Source organism: Etheostoma spectabile, chromosome 4, assembly GCF_008692095.1.
Source record: "Etheostoma spectabile isolate EspeVRDwgs_2016 chromosome 4, UIUC_Espe_1.0, whole genome shotgun sequence".
NCBI lineage: Eukaryota > Metazoa > Chordata > Actinopteri > Perciformes > Percidae > Etheostoma > Etheostoma spectabile.
Genome location: NC_045736.1, coordinates 12,571,935 through 12,585,850, shown reverse-complemented (window position 1 = coordinate 12,585,850; position 13,916 = coordinate 12,571,935). Strand labels below are relative to the sequence as shown.

Sequence of the window (13,916 nt, the reverse complement as noted above, 5' to 3'; positions counted from 1 at the left end):
CATTAACAATTTAATTGTTTTTACAGATTGTATTAAAGACTCTCGTCCTGTAACACTGTCACAGAGTAGTTGTTCTTGTGTTGCTGGGACAGCAATGTGCAACCACATTGTTGCACTACTCTACCAAACAGCCCACTACTCACAGCTTGGCATCAGTGCAGTTCCTCCAGTTCACAGCTGTACTGAAACGGAGCAGAGCTGGCATAAACCTAGAACAATGGTAATTCTAAATGAATTTGCTAATACAAAATATATAAAAATATAACTACTGGAAATGCAATAAACTAATAAATACAATGAGCATTTTTTTTATATATAGGGAGTCAAGCCAGGTCCTGTCAATAAAATGGTGGTTTTGTCTGCAAGACCCAAAGAGAGGAAGCTTGCTGAGGGTTTAAGGTACAACGCAAACATTTCATACTAAAGATGAATGTAGTTTAAAATTAAAAATATGAAAGATTAGACAGAATAAAATCTAGAAAAAAGTGCTTTTTGTTTAAAACTTTCTTTTCATTTCAGGAGTACCCTTTACAAGGGTGTCACCAGTGAGCTGCCTGACCTCTCAGTCCTCCAAGTAGCAGAGGCATATAAGGACTACGCCAGTACTGTAGCTCCTCCAGTCACCACTATCAGGATGTCACATGAGGATTCTTTGGTGGATTCTGCCTTTGGTAAAGTTCAGTATGGAAGTGTGCTGTCATACCAGCAGCCAGCTGCAACAACATGCAACATTACTCACCATCAAGATGCCCCACCACCGCCACCTCTGCCACTAGTTGGTTACAGCCTTGACACATCTGTTTGCTTGTTTGTCCATAGCAAACATGGACAACCACACATGACGTCACTGGCAGTAACCTTAGATATGGCTCACAAAATAGAGCATGCCACCAAAGAACAGAGTGCATCACATGCTTGGCACTCGGTCCGAAAACCCCGGGTAACAGCGTCACGTTTTAGGGAGGTTTGTCATGTGCGTGGACAGAGCTCGGCTGAACATCTGGCTGAAAGAATCTACAAAGGAACTCGCCAGACAGCAGATATGAAGAGAGGGCTTGAAATGGAATCTGCTGCAATTGAGGAATACTGCCTGCTGCGAGAGGTGAACTACCACACTTGTGGGTTCTTAATTCACCCCGATGCACCTTGGCTGGGGGCCTCTCCTGATGGGATTATTTTTGACCCTAAAGAGCACCATGTTTTTGGACTTTTGGAGATAAAATGTCCCAATGTCAAAAGTTACGTGGACTGTCCTTACCTTAAATTTCACAATGGCACACCAGAACTGAAACAACAGCATGCATACTTTTGGCAAGTTCAAGGACAAATGCTGATCTCAGGATTGGACTGGTGTGATTTTGTTGTTTATGCACAGGATGACATGATGATCCAGCGCATATACAAAGACACCAGAATGTTTCAGATCATTCGAGAGAAAGCTGACCATTTCTTTCTTTACTTTTACCTGCCAAGATACCTACAGATGTATAAAAGAAATAATCATTTAACATTGTATCAAAGTTTTTTTTATTTACTCAACATCACTGTACATAATGTTAAAGACTGTAACAAAGTTATTTATATTTACATGTTTACATTCCTGCAGTGGAACAACTGTATAATGTTATTTATATTTACATGTTTACTTTCCTGCAGTGCTACTGTACAAAGTTATTTATATTTACAATATTTCTATTTGGACAAAAATAAATGCAAATTCATCAATCCCCAAACAAAGTTATCTTGTCTTTAATCCTTTGCCCATGCTTTTACTAAGGGGCCATTCTGGTAATTTACAAGGAGGCAAGCAACAGTGTACAGCTGGTTGATGCTCCCTGTGATGGAAAGAGGGATTTCTGTGTCGAACAGCTTGTGTTCCTTCACCCTGCGGATGAGACGCTCGACGTGGACCCTCAGCCGAGCAATGGACTGTGTCTTCTTTACCTCATCAGCCGTCAGCTGTTTCCTTTTTGACAGGAAAGCAGGTCTGTAGACTTTGCATGGCACACACTCATCAACAAGAAAACCTTTGTCGACCATTATTGCCATCCCAGGTTTCAACAGAGACACAATCCCAGACTGCTTAAAAAGCTCCTTGTCACTGACAGATCCTGCATACAGGGAAGACACAAAGGTGACCACACCATGTGGTGCCATGCCGATTAACCCCTTGAACGTGCAGTGGGACTTGTAATTGGAGAAGACTTCACTTTGAAGCAGGAGAGAGGATGGAGTTTGGCAACGCAGTTCCGTGCAGTCAATCACCACTTGTGTGTCTGGGTAGTCCCGGAACTCATTGGGTAGATGCGCTTTGACTTCCTCCTCAGACATCCATATGCGAACAGAGCCAAGAATGGTGTACAAAAAATTGGCCCAGGTTGTAATAATTCGGCTAACTGTAGACTGATGAATGTTGAATCTGTGGGACAGATCCCGCTGTGTTTGGCCAACTGAGAGGTGGATCATGAAGAGGAAGAACTCATCAATGGGCTGCAGGGACTGACCCTATAAAAATAACAAGGTTTGCAATTATGTACATATAATGTGTTGACTGAGCTTTCACTGAAAATGCAAAGTTATTTATTTTTTTTCTTGCTATTTTTTATTTACCCATGTACTGTCTCTTGTTTCAGCTTCACTCCTCATTGTAGTTGCTCTTGCTCTGGTGACACGAATCATTTTGTGGGATGCAGGTTCAATGAGTTTCCAGAAACTCATTAAATGCCTGTAAGTCATGAACCTAAATGAGATGTAAGACATGTTTATTTACATGTACACACACACACATGTACATACATACTTGTATATATATATATATATGTATATATATATATATATATATATACATATCGCATTATATATATATATATATATATATATTATGTATATATATATATATATATATATATTATGTATATATATATATATATTATGTATATATATATATATACATATCGCATTATATATATATATATATATATATATATTATGTATATATATATATATATATTATGTATATATATATATATCCTACACACAAACATGTATACGTTTTTTTATTTACTCAATATCTCTGTACATAATGTTAAAAACTGTTTGTTTGTGTATATATATATATATATATATATAGCCTACACACAACCGTGTTTATGCGCACACACGCACACACACGTGTATATATAAACGCACACACACACATATATATATACATGTATGCACACATACAAATATTTTAAAACGTACCTAGTGTAGAACCTTATATCATCGTCGGAAGCAGCAAATCGCCCCAAACAAAATCTTTGACGGACTGACAGCTCCTCCACCTGTCTCATTAGTCGGTCCACCTTTTTTCGAGATCTTCGGTCTTGTCCAGTGCATTATCAACTGCCCCGGGTTCTGGGACTAAACAATAATCATGCTCCAGATAATGAACATTCATTGGCTCAGGAACCTCATCCACTTGAGTGTCCCGTCTTTGCCATACCCCGGAGCGCCTCGGTTCAGCCACGGAGTAGTCGTTCCACTGGAATAAGGTTGGTGCAGCTCCCTTTGGCAGCAAGCGACGCCCTTTAGGGGTCGAGGGCTCAATCAGATCATCACTTTTAAAGTGACGACTGCAGACCCTTGTATGAGATGTGATGTTAAATCTCTCACGTCGAATGTTGTGAATCCACTTTCTGCGTGTTTCTTCGTCCACAGGAAAAGTGTGGAAACTCAGTATAGAATTAAACTTTGACGAGGCCTCACATAACGGGACACAACAATGTTCAGCCGAAGTACTGTCTTGCCGCCGTTGATATTTATATTTATATTTCCTGGAAGCCATCACTAAAATATTTGAATATGTAACGTAATACTATAGATACCTATATTATAAATAATACTATAGATACCTATATTATAAATCGCTGTGTGAATGTTATTAAAGCTTTGCCGTTAGTACACTTCTTCACTATAGAACGCTCTATGCGGAAGTAAAGACGCTGACTGAGATTTTACCGGAAATACGTCAGCAGCGTTTGTGCATAGAGCCTATTGGGGAAGTGCGAGCTGGCACCTCAAGCTTCCTTAGTTAGACCTGATGTTGTAGTGCCCTAAACCACTGCTCCTGTCGTGCAGACTCCTCCCTCAGTCAAGCGCCACAGGCTTCTTTCTGGCCCATGTGGGCACGAAGACTGCTAGCCACATCCACCATCGTTGGATCTCTGCTTTCTTCACCCTCAGTGCCTGTGACTCCTCCTGAAGCTCCAGTGTCAGTGCCATCTGCTTGCTCCTCTTGTACAGTCTGTTGTTCCTGAGACTCCCCACGATTTCCTCTTCCACTCCATTCTCCACGCTGCATAACTCAAAAAATAAATAGAGGTTGGAAAGAAATACAAAACAAAAATTACAGGGGCTAGACAAACACATTAAATAGCCAAACCACGATAACTACAACTTATGTTAAACCAGTGCTACCTAATATGAGCTAAGAACAAATAAAAAAATCATAACTAACTATAAGTGAACCTAGCAGAGAAAAGACCACAACTCAAAAATTTGAAAAACCATGGGAAAACATGTTACAGTCCAATTATCCATTCCCCATTTAAACAGCTTAGAATCAATCTTTTTGACTGTCAGCCAACAAACACCAGCAGCAACTCCCCAGGAACTGGCAACTCAAAAAAGAAAAGGTATTAATTTCACAGAATGTCACTTAAAGATAAAGAACCTGAAATTAAATTTGTAGAACGAAAGTGTGTGTCCAGTTATTGATTTTGTATAGGTGTAATGTGCTCAAAACAAAAGAGTTACCACCATGAGTTGTTGTTGCCATGTGTGGCTGCTAGTGCTGCCATCACACGGTCCGTCCACCGGCGTATGGCCTTTCATTTCCCAATGTTGCGTCCCCCAGAGACCAAGCATGGTGTCCCGTCATGTGGCGATCCGTCCGACGGTGTGAGGCATTTCTTGTCGTTGTGTCCCCTAGAGACCGTGGATCGTGCCCCGGCAGTAATTGTTCATTACGTGGTGACCACCATGAAATACAGTAACTTTCTGACTTCTCTGCTGCTTGTATTATGTTGCCATGCAGTAATTAAAAAGCAATCTTATCAAAATGTCCCTAGTGAAAGGGAAAATCCCAGTACCCTGGAGATCCAAGATCACAGTTTTGATTGACCAAGTTGAATTGGATTGAACTCTGGTGGAAGCGAATGTCCAAATGCACCTGGAATCGAGTAAGCTTCCCTTTGTGTGAGGTCAGTTCCATTTGTATTCATGTGTGTAATCTGATGCAAAGCTTACTCATGACACAATCATTACTAACTTAAATATAGTGACAGCCCACTGTCAACCAGCCAGGTGAAAGTTGCAGGTATTTTTCACTAGGCGCGTCTGCGCAGCATTAGGAAACCGCCGCAAGCCACACAAGCAATCACGGCCATTCAAGTCGATGTTTGATGTTCTACCAGCTGTCATAGGGCGTCCCCATGAATCGGCTCTCCGCTCCAGTGAAGATTCGCCCCAAGTCTTTTTTCATGCGAGCCACAGGCCGGTTGCACAACCACAAAGGAGAGAAACAGCGCAAGTATCTAGTCAGTTTACCTAAACATCCCCAATATCCTTTAAGTCTCCTCAACAACGCCATGGACAATGAGAGCTTCATCATGGAGAGAGGTTCATCTCAGCCTTTATTCACCAGGACAGCAAGGAGAGAGAGAAGGAAGACATGCCGGACACTTGGTCCAGGTCGAGTTAAACCCCAAACTCCTGTATTGAGGAATAAACCTCTTTTCATGGTTATTCATTTTCAAACACAGGATCCCCAGTTTCTCGGGAAAAGTCCTGTGTTTGATCCAGTTGTTAGTTTGACCTTCCCAACACCCCAACCTGCCATCTTTTTCAGAATTGGGTGCTTTTATACTTCACAAACTTACTTCCTGGACGTTCGGCAGCTCTACAACCCTAACTCTTTACCTGCTAAATCCTCTACTACATTCACCAGCTAGTCTCTAACTTCATCTATTTGCTGCTGAGTTTTTAGAGAGTACTAAAAAAGGGCGCTGATGATACTGTGAGAGTGAACAAAACATGAAAGTTTTGGGCCTTAAAACCCAAAAAAACAGTAAGTCAAAAACCCTCTCTAGATATTGGAGGCGCTGTAGAGTGGGGAGATTATTCTCTGTGGATTTGGGACTGGCAGCGACCCCTCTCACATTACACACGCTAATTGAATCCCTTTTTGTTATTAAAGATCTAGACAATTTCGATAAAATACATGATTGTACTCATGTTAGACACAATATCAACTGAAAAAACAGTCCTGTTCAGTAATGATTGCATCACTTGTTGATGGGTTAATGCTGACTTTTGTTTGTCTTCACACCTCTAATTGCAGACACCTCATTGGTCGAGATGGCATCACCTGACTAACCCATACAGGTGTGAAAGAACTTCCTGTCCAGAGGGGTTCAGCACACCGCCTTTAGGAGCCACTAATGGGCCGTAAGAAGTTAACAGAGAGGCAGATTAGATCTCCCGGGACCTGACTGTTTGTGTCTGATGATGCCCACTATACACAACAAAGTAAAGGTCATTTAGCCCATCAGTCCCTGGATCTATAGGGAGATGAGTTTAGATCTTCAGTTTTAGCTCTGCTCATTAAGACACCATGCTGTAGCATTCACATGAACTTTGGCTCTTTATACTTGCTGAAGACTACATTGTGTAATGCAGTTTTTCTTTTTAGTACCATATGGTTGTCAGCAGGGCCTGAAGTTAACTTTTTTGGCCACCAGCCACACAGGCTTTTTATCAGCCAATGTTTTTCCTCAAAGGATTTATGAGTATGCTGTCATAAACAAGCCACAAACCTCGCCATTGTCCCCAACTGTCCTGTTTGGTGTGGAAAACGTCTTCTTTTACTTTTCTTTGACTGAGCCTCATCTTTCTTTCGGTTGATTGTTTTATCCGGCCTCTTCACCCCAATGATGTGCCCCCACCTTTTTCATTATTATTTTCACAAAGCACTGTAAGATCACATTAGGCCATTTTATTAACTTCATAAACAAGCAACACAGGTGTCACTAAAATAACTGATATGTTCCAATTCTTGAACTTATTACTTGTCCTGAAGAATACTTACTACAAAGGACTCAGCAGCATGTGTGTCTGTGGCCTAAATGAAAGTGAATGATGGCTCCTCACATGATGCAGCCAGGCGTGTACCAGGCAACTAATGGCAATGCCCGGCCAATGAGAATTGAGTGACTCTGTTGTTTGTTGACACTAAGAGTTATTCTTTTCACATTCAAACCAAGTCTGTCATTTCCTAAAATTGGGAACATTTCACGAGCAGAAGAAAAAATGGATTCAATCAAATTTCAGAAAATTTTTGACGCTAACTGGATGCCATCTGTGAAAAAGCTGAAGTTAAAGAGAGGATGGCTTCTACAAATGGATAATGATGCTAAACCCACCTCAAACTCCACGCTGGATTACATCAAGAGGCGTAAACTGAAGGTTTTGCCATGGCCTTCACAATCTCCTGACCTCAACGTAAATGATGGGCGAATGGGCGAAGATACCTCAAACAAGAATTAAAGACTCTTGGCTGGCTACAAGAAGCGTTTCCAAACTGTGATACTTGCCAAAGGGGGGGGGGGGGGGCAGTACAAGGTAATAACTCTGCAGGGGGCCCAAACTTTTGCAGACACCATTTTTTTGTTTTCTGTTATTTGGGAAGTGTAAATAATGAAAATAAAATCTAACTTTTTGTGACATATTATACAAATGTCTAGTCTGTCATTTGATGCCTTTTGGACTTTTTTTCCATCTTTTCTTGACTTATTTATGCACATTACTACAAATTTTTACCTCGGGTGCCCAAACTTTCGAGCCCCCCTGTAGTTTGAACCTGCCGTTCCATCTCAGTGTCTCGACGGCTGCCTCAGTAGTTTTTATTCTGTTCCTTCAGCCCCTCACTTCCCCCGGGCCTGTGCACATCTATGGAACTTTCTAGACATGCCACCAGATACACCCAGATACCCTGGATTCATGTTAAGGCTTTCATTTTTGAAAGAACTTTAAAAAAAACTTTTTGTTCCCAGTCCATAATTCAGAAATCTCTGCACGTAAGCTGGCAAGACTGAAAACCAACATTGAATGCCCATGACATCCCTCAGACGGCACTGCATTAAAAACCAGTATCATTATGTAAAGGACATTATTACCACGTGGCTCAGGAACACTTTGAAAATCCATTGTCAGTTAACACAGTCCATCGCTACATCTACAAGTGCAAGGTAAAACTCTACCATGCAAAGTGATAGACATCATTCAACAACACCCAGTAATGCCACTGGCTTCTCTGGGTCCGAGCTCATCTGAGATGGACTGACGCAAAGTGGAAAAGTGTGCTGTTGTCTGACGAGTCCACATTTTAAATTGTTTTTGGAAATCATGGACATCACGTCCTGCGGGCCAAAGAGATAAAGGACCATCCATATTGTTATCAGCGCAAAGTTCAAAAGCCAGAATCTGTGATTGTACTAGGTGTGTTATTGCCCATGGCATGGGTAACTTGCACGTATGTGAAGGCACCATTAATGCTGAAAGGTGCATGAAGTTTTGGAGTAACTTTGGAGCAAATGTGCTGCCATCCAAGCAATGTCTTTTTCATGGACGTCGCTGCTTAGTTCAGCAAAACAATGCCATGCCACAATCTGCACATGTTACAACATGACCTTACTTCCTGCTTGTCTCCCATCAAAATAGCTTTGGCCACTATTCCGTACATTCTGGTACGCTCCGGCTGCACTACAACCCTAACCCTATTTACCTGCTAAATCATCCATGTTCACCAGCTTGTCTCTAACTGTGTCTTTGTGCTGAGCAGCACCACACTTTGGTACAGCGAGTATTTAGAGAGTTCTAAAGAAAGGTAGCTCATGAAAACTGTGAAAATGAAGAAAATAGTAATGTGTTGGGCCTTAAAAACACAAAAATCAGTGAGTTAAAAACCCTTTGTGAAGCTGAGAGGATCTGCAGAGTCGGGATGTAATTCTCTGCGGATTTGGGACTGACAGCAACCTATCTGACATCACACATGGTAATTGGATCCCTTTTATTATTAAAGATCTAAAACATTCCGATTGATTAAATTATTGTACTTATGGCAGACACAATATCAACTAAAACATCACTGTTCAGTAATGATTGCATCAGATGTTGATTTTTTTCATGCTGTCTTCACACCTTTGATTGCAGTGACACCTCATTGGTTGAGATGTCATCATCTTACTACCTCGTACAGGTGTGAACAAACTTCCTGTCCAGAGGGGATCAGTACCCCGCCTTTAGGAGCCACTAATGGGCTGCAAAACATCGTTCATAGAGAGGCAGAAATCTCACGGGACCTTGTGTGTGACGGGGCTCACTAAACAGGCAAATTAAGTAAATGGTCATTTAATTTCATATTTATTTTAAAGTAATACGAAAAAACACACTTGTATGATAATATATTGATAGGTCCAGAGCTAGTAGCAAAACTCTAATATTTTTGCCTACTGCTTCTTCTACTTCTGCACTCCACCAACACCCCCCCCATTTTCCCCGGGAGACTGCTGTTTTTCATTGCCCTCTGCTGGTTTCCTCCTGTGGTGAAACCTCTCCTGTATTTCTCCCAATTTATGATACATTTTCACAATTCTTTCCTTTTCATATCAAACTATTTTTGGCACAACACAGCTCTGAGACTCTAAAGGTATACAGTTTCCATCCAGCCCGAGTTCTTTCCTTGCAACTGTCACGCTGCCTGCTCTAGAATTATTGAGTCCTTGTAAATTAGAGTAGTCTAGACATACTCTGTCAACATAACTTGTTATGACTTTATACTATGTGTAAATTAAATTAAATTAACTAGGAACACTAGGGACAGCTACCAGAAGACTTACAACTTTAATGACAGGTTGCTCACGTCAGATCTACGTCTTCAAGCTTAGTTGGAGGCTGTGCAGTGACGCTCGGCACTCACCGAAAAAAGGCTTCAGATACACTTAATTCATTTCAATTCAATTTTATTTATAGTATAAATTCATAACAAGAGTTATCTTGAGAACCTTTACAGATAGAGTAGGTCTAGACCACACTCCAGAATTTACAAGGACCCAACAGTTCTAGTAGTTTACACCAGAGCAAGCAACAGAGCGACAGTGGCGAGGAAAAACTTCCTTTTAGGCAGAAACCTCGGACAGACCCAGGCTCTTGGTAGGCGGCGTCTGACGGGCCGGTTAGGGTTAGAGTGAAGAGTGGAAATAACAAAAATAGAAAAAAATAGTAGTTTGTAGCAGTTCTTTATAGTAGTTCATGGCATAGCAGGGCACTGTTCGGCATTACAAGGCACAGCAGGACGTGGCAGGGCACAGCAGAAGCTTGGACATCATACCCGTCCTTCATAAGCATTCTTCTTCCAACTGGTCTGTCCTTACCCTCATTCCTCCGTCCCCCATCCCTACCCCCTCCCTTCCCCAACACCCAAATGTTTTTGCTCACGTGTTGACAACTTCTCTCTGGCCTCGGCGGCTCCAGTCACTCAGCCCGCTTTGTCAACCTCCATCGCTACCCCCAGCGGCAACAACCACCGGGCCATCAGCACTTCTGGGTCTTCCGCAAGCATTGGCCACGGCCAGTGGCATCACGCCTGACGTCACGATGCCTCGACAGCCACAGCACGCATCACCAGCTCCAACTGGCGGGGGTCAGGTCGTGTTTCCCGATGTGCCTGCTCCCTTTGTCTGTCATGTCTCAGGCGATCTCTGCATTTTCACCCCCATGTTCGCAGGCTTCACAAAACCCTGTACGCATACATCCCTTCATCCCTTCTTCTGCCCTTCCTTCGGCCTAGCCTCAGCTGCTCCAGTCACTCAGCCCGCTTCGTCAACCTCCATCGCTACCCCCAGCAGCAACGACCACCTGGCCTCCAGCACTTCCGGGTCCCCCGCCAGCGTCGGCCACAGCCGGTGGCATCACGCCTGTTGTCACAGGGTCTTCTTCTTCTTTCCAGCTGGTCTGTCCTTACCCCCAATCCCCCCTCCCCCATCACCCATGCTCATTCAATCCAACACTTTTTCAGCTTTTGGGGTGGTCAGAATTTGCACCGACTTCATCCGTCTATAATCCTTCTCTTCATCCCCAATTTATCAGACATCACCATCCACACCTCAAACTCTCTCATATTCACATTTAGAAGTTTCCTTCCCAATTTATGCCTCGCACCTCAGCTCCTACCTCAACCCCTACGAGCCACTAATCAAATACATCGGCTCCAGGTACGCCGTCAAGGCATCTCCACAACACCCACTTTTCAGTATTCCAAAATGGACACTCGATTCTGGTTTCAAAAACATCTGAATAGAATTCTCTGCATTTCAGTCATATGACCCAAACATTATTCCCGCCATTCTTTCCGCATTGGTGCAGCATCCACAGCCGGCATATCAGGCATCTCCAACCAAACCATTCAGTTCCCAAGTCGCTGGTCATCCCAGGCATACCGATCTTACATCCCAACATTCCCAACAATCTCAACAATCTCAGTTCTACACACTCTGACGCTTTTGGGGGTCTGTAAACTATTCCGGCAAAAAGTGCGTCTGAGAGGGTACCCCCCACTCTGAGTCTCCTCCACCCATACATCCTCCCAGACCAGCCATCAGACAACATCCACATCAATTTATCTTTCTGCACATTCATATTGTTCATCTGCACATTCTTAATGTTTATTAAATATTTAACTAACACACTAACAAACCATTTTTTCAAAGTGTCTGTAAACACATGTCCATTGTAAGGTTCTACTATGAGATATCAGTAAAGTTTTTGCATGGGCCCCTATCAGATGACTCCTTGAGCACTGATGCCTCGCGATGGATCCTCTGGTCTGATGTCATTTACATCAGGGTAATGTTGGTTGAAGGTGTCTGTGAAGACCCCAAGAACTCTTGAATCTGAACATTCAGAACATTCAACAACAAAACAACAACATCAAAAAGAACACTGAGGAACTCTTATCTTCAATATTTTTTACGTCATACTTGTTGTCCTCATTGCACCGTGGGTTGGAGTGACACATAGTATATCTCTGGCCTTGGAAGCCTGGGCTTGGGTATACTGATGCAACATAACAAAAAAATGCGTAATCAGTGTGTGACACACCGTCCCTCCCTTTGGACCCTGTGTGTCCAGGTTGCTGCTCTCAGTGAGACAGCAAAACAGGATAAAGGTTCAGCTGCTGCTTCAGTCTGCTGCAGTCAGGGGAGGGGGCTGTGTGTTATTCTAAATGTTCACATACACTGATGCAAAGACTGTATTCTGAATGTCTTTTACCTGCTGGACACGCCACAGGACACATATGAACACTATATACAGTATATTGTTTCAGCTGATCATATCAGCTGTTATAAGACACAAAAGTGGAGAACTTCACTATGCTAAAAGCTTTTCCCAAAGGTTGAATGTAATTGCAAATATATCACTTGTGGAAAAAAACCTTTTGAACGTCTGTCATGTATGAGCCTTGTTAACCTGGAGACATCTCTTTTTCAGTCATTCAACTCTAATATTGTTCAATGAAACATGTGAGGTTGCTTGTGCATTTAGTTCATGTGACACTGACCTTTTTTCTCCCATGTCCATGTTTTGTCTTTCTGAACTATCACAATTGTTAGAAATGTGCACTTTATGCATCTTGCATAAATGCAGATAGTGTTAAATCTAGTGTTGAAATAGGAATTCTTGCTGTTAAAATTCTAATCTCATTTACTGTATCTCCATCTGTTCTCACTTCTCTTCTTCCAGCTCTGCTGTTGTGCAGACATGATGAGCAACAACAGCCTGAATCCTTTGTTTTTTCGGTTCACTCTGTTTGCAGACTTTGGGCCCCTCAGGTATCTGTTCTTCAGTCTGTGTCTGTTGCTCTACATGACTATTGTCTCTGCTAACGTTGTCATTATTCTGACAGTCTGTCTGGAGAAGTCTCTGCATCAGCCCATGTATATTTTTATCAGCTGTCTGTCTTTTAACTCTCTGTACGGCTCAGCCGGCTTCTTCCCCAGGTTTCTGATGGACATTCTGTCTGACACTCATTTAATCTCACGTCCATTATGTTTCATTCAGATATATGTTATTAACAACTATTTATCATGTGAGATGACTTTCCTCGGCATCATGGCCTATGATAGATTTGTTGCTATTTGCCAGCCTTTACACTATCACAGTAAAATGACATTTAAGATGGTTACACAGCTTGTGATTTTTTCCGTGCTCTACCCTGTATGTGTTGTGGGTTTCATGCTCTATCTTACTGTCAGATTACCGCTGTGTGGCAATAAACTGAATAGGCTGTTCTGTTCCAACTTGCCTCTGGTTCAGCTCTCCTGTGTAGACACAACTCTGAACAACATAGCAGGTCAGTTTCTTTTAGTCACAACCATCCTAACCCCCCTGTTCTTTGTCCTGTACACCTATCTCCGTATTCTGCTTGTTTGCAGGAGAAGCTCGTCTGATTTCAGAGGAAAGGCGTTCCAGACCTGCCTGCCTCACATCATCACATTCACCACCTATTCTCTCTCTGTCTTCTGTGAGCTGTCATTGAGTCGATTTGAGGCTGATAAAATGAATCCTATCATCACAGTTGCTTTATCTTTAGAGTATTTGATGGTCCCCCCCATTAATAACCCTCTAGTTTACGGCCTGAGTCTGCCTCAAATCAAAGGAGGGATTGTTAGATTTTTTAAGAAGATTCCTGCTGAAAAGATGTAAAACGTAAAATGCACATATAGCAAACCATATATTGCAAAAATACAAAATATGCTTCTAATATGGCTCTAATACGGGAAATGTATTTGTCCAGTTATCTTGTTTCATTTAATTTA

General features: G+C 42.1%; 2 protein-coding genes across 2 annotated transcripts in view; one reads left to right on the top strand and one right to left on the bottom strand.

Annotated features, from left to right (window-relative positions):
* Positions 1 to 13,916, top strand: part of LOC116687662 (zinc finger protein 723-like) — a gene marked incomplete at both ends in the record, with an annotated part of 71,912 nt that overhangs the window by 15,506 nt on the left and 42,490 nt on the right. The window lies entirely within an intron of this gene.
* On the bottom strand, positions 1,570 to 3,891 carry LOC116687661 (uncharacterized). The gene is made up of 3 exons (XM_032513202.1): positions 3,244 to 3,891; positions 2,611 to 2,740; positions 1,570 to 2,505 (listed from the first exon to the last, which is right to left on the bottom strand). Exons 1-3 carry the CDS (start codon positions 3,330 to 3,332, stop codon positions 1,750 to 1,752), a joined length of 975 nt encoding a protein of 324 aa, XP_032369093.1. The 5' UTR covers positions 3,333 to 3,891; the 3' UTR covers positions 1,570 to 1,749.

Bases quoted from the DNA above. Each gene is read 5' to 3' on its own strand.
- LOC116687661 (XM_032513202.1), bottom strand. From the start codon at position 3,332: ATGAGACAGGTGGAGGAGCTGTCAGTCCGTCAAAGATTTTGTTTGGGG. The intron at 2,741-3,243 runs GTACGTTTTAAA...CATCTCATTTAG, and splicing joins GATATAAGGTTCTACACTAG to GTTCATGACTTACAGGCATT. The intron at 2,506-2,610 runs GTAAATAAAAAA...TTATTTTTATAG, and splicing joins AAACAAGAGACAGTACATGG to GGTCAGTCCCTGCAGCCCAT.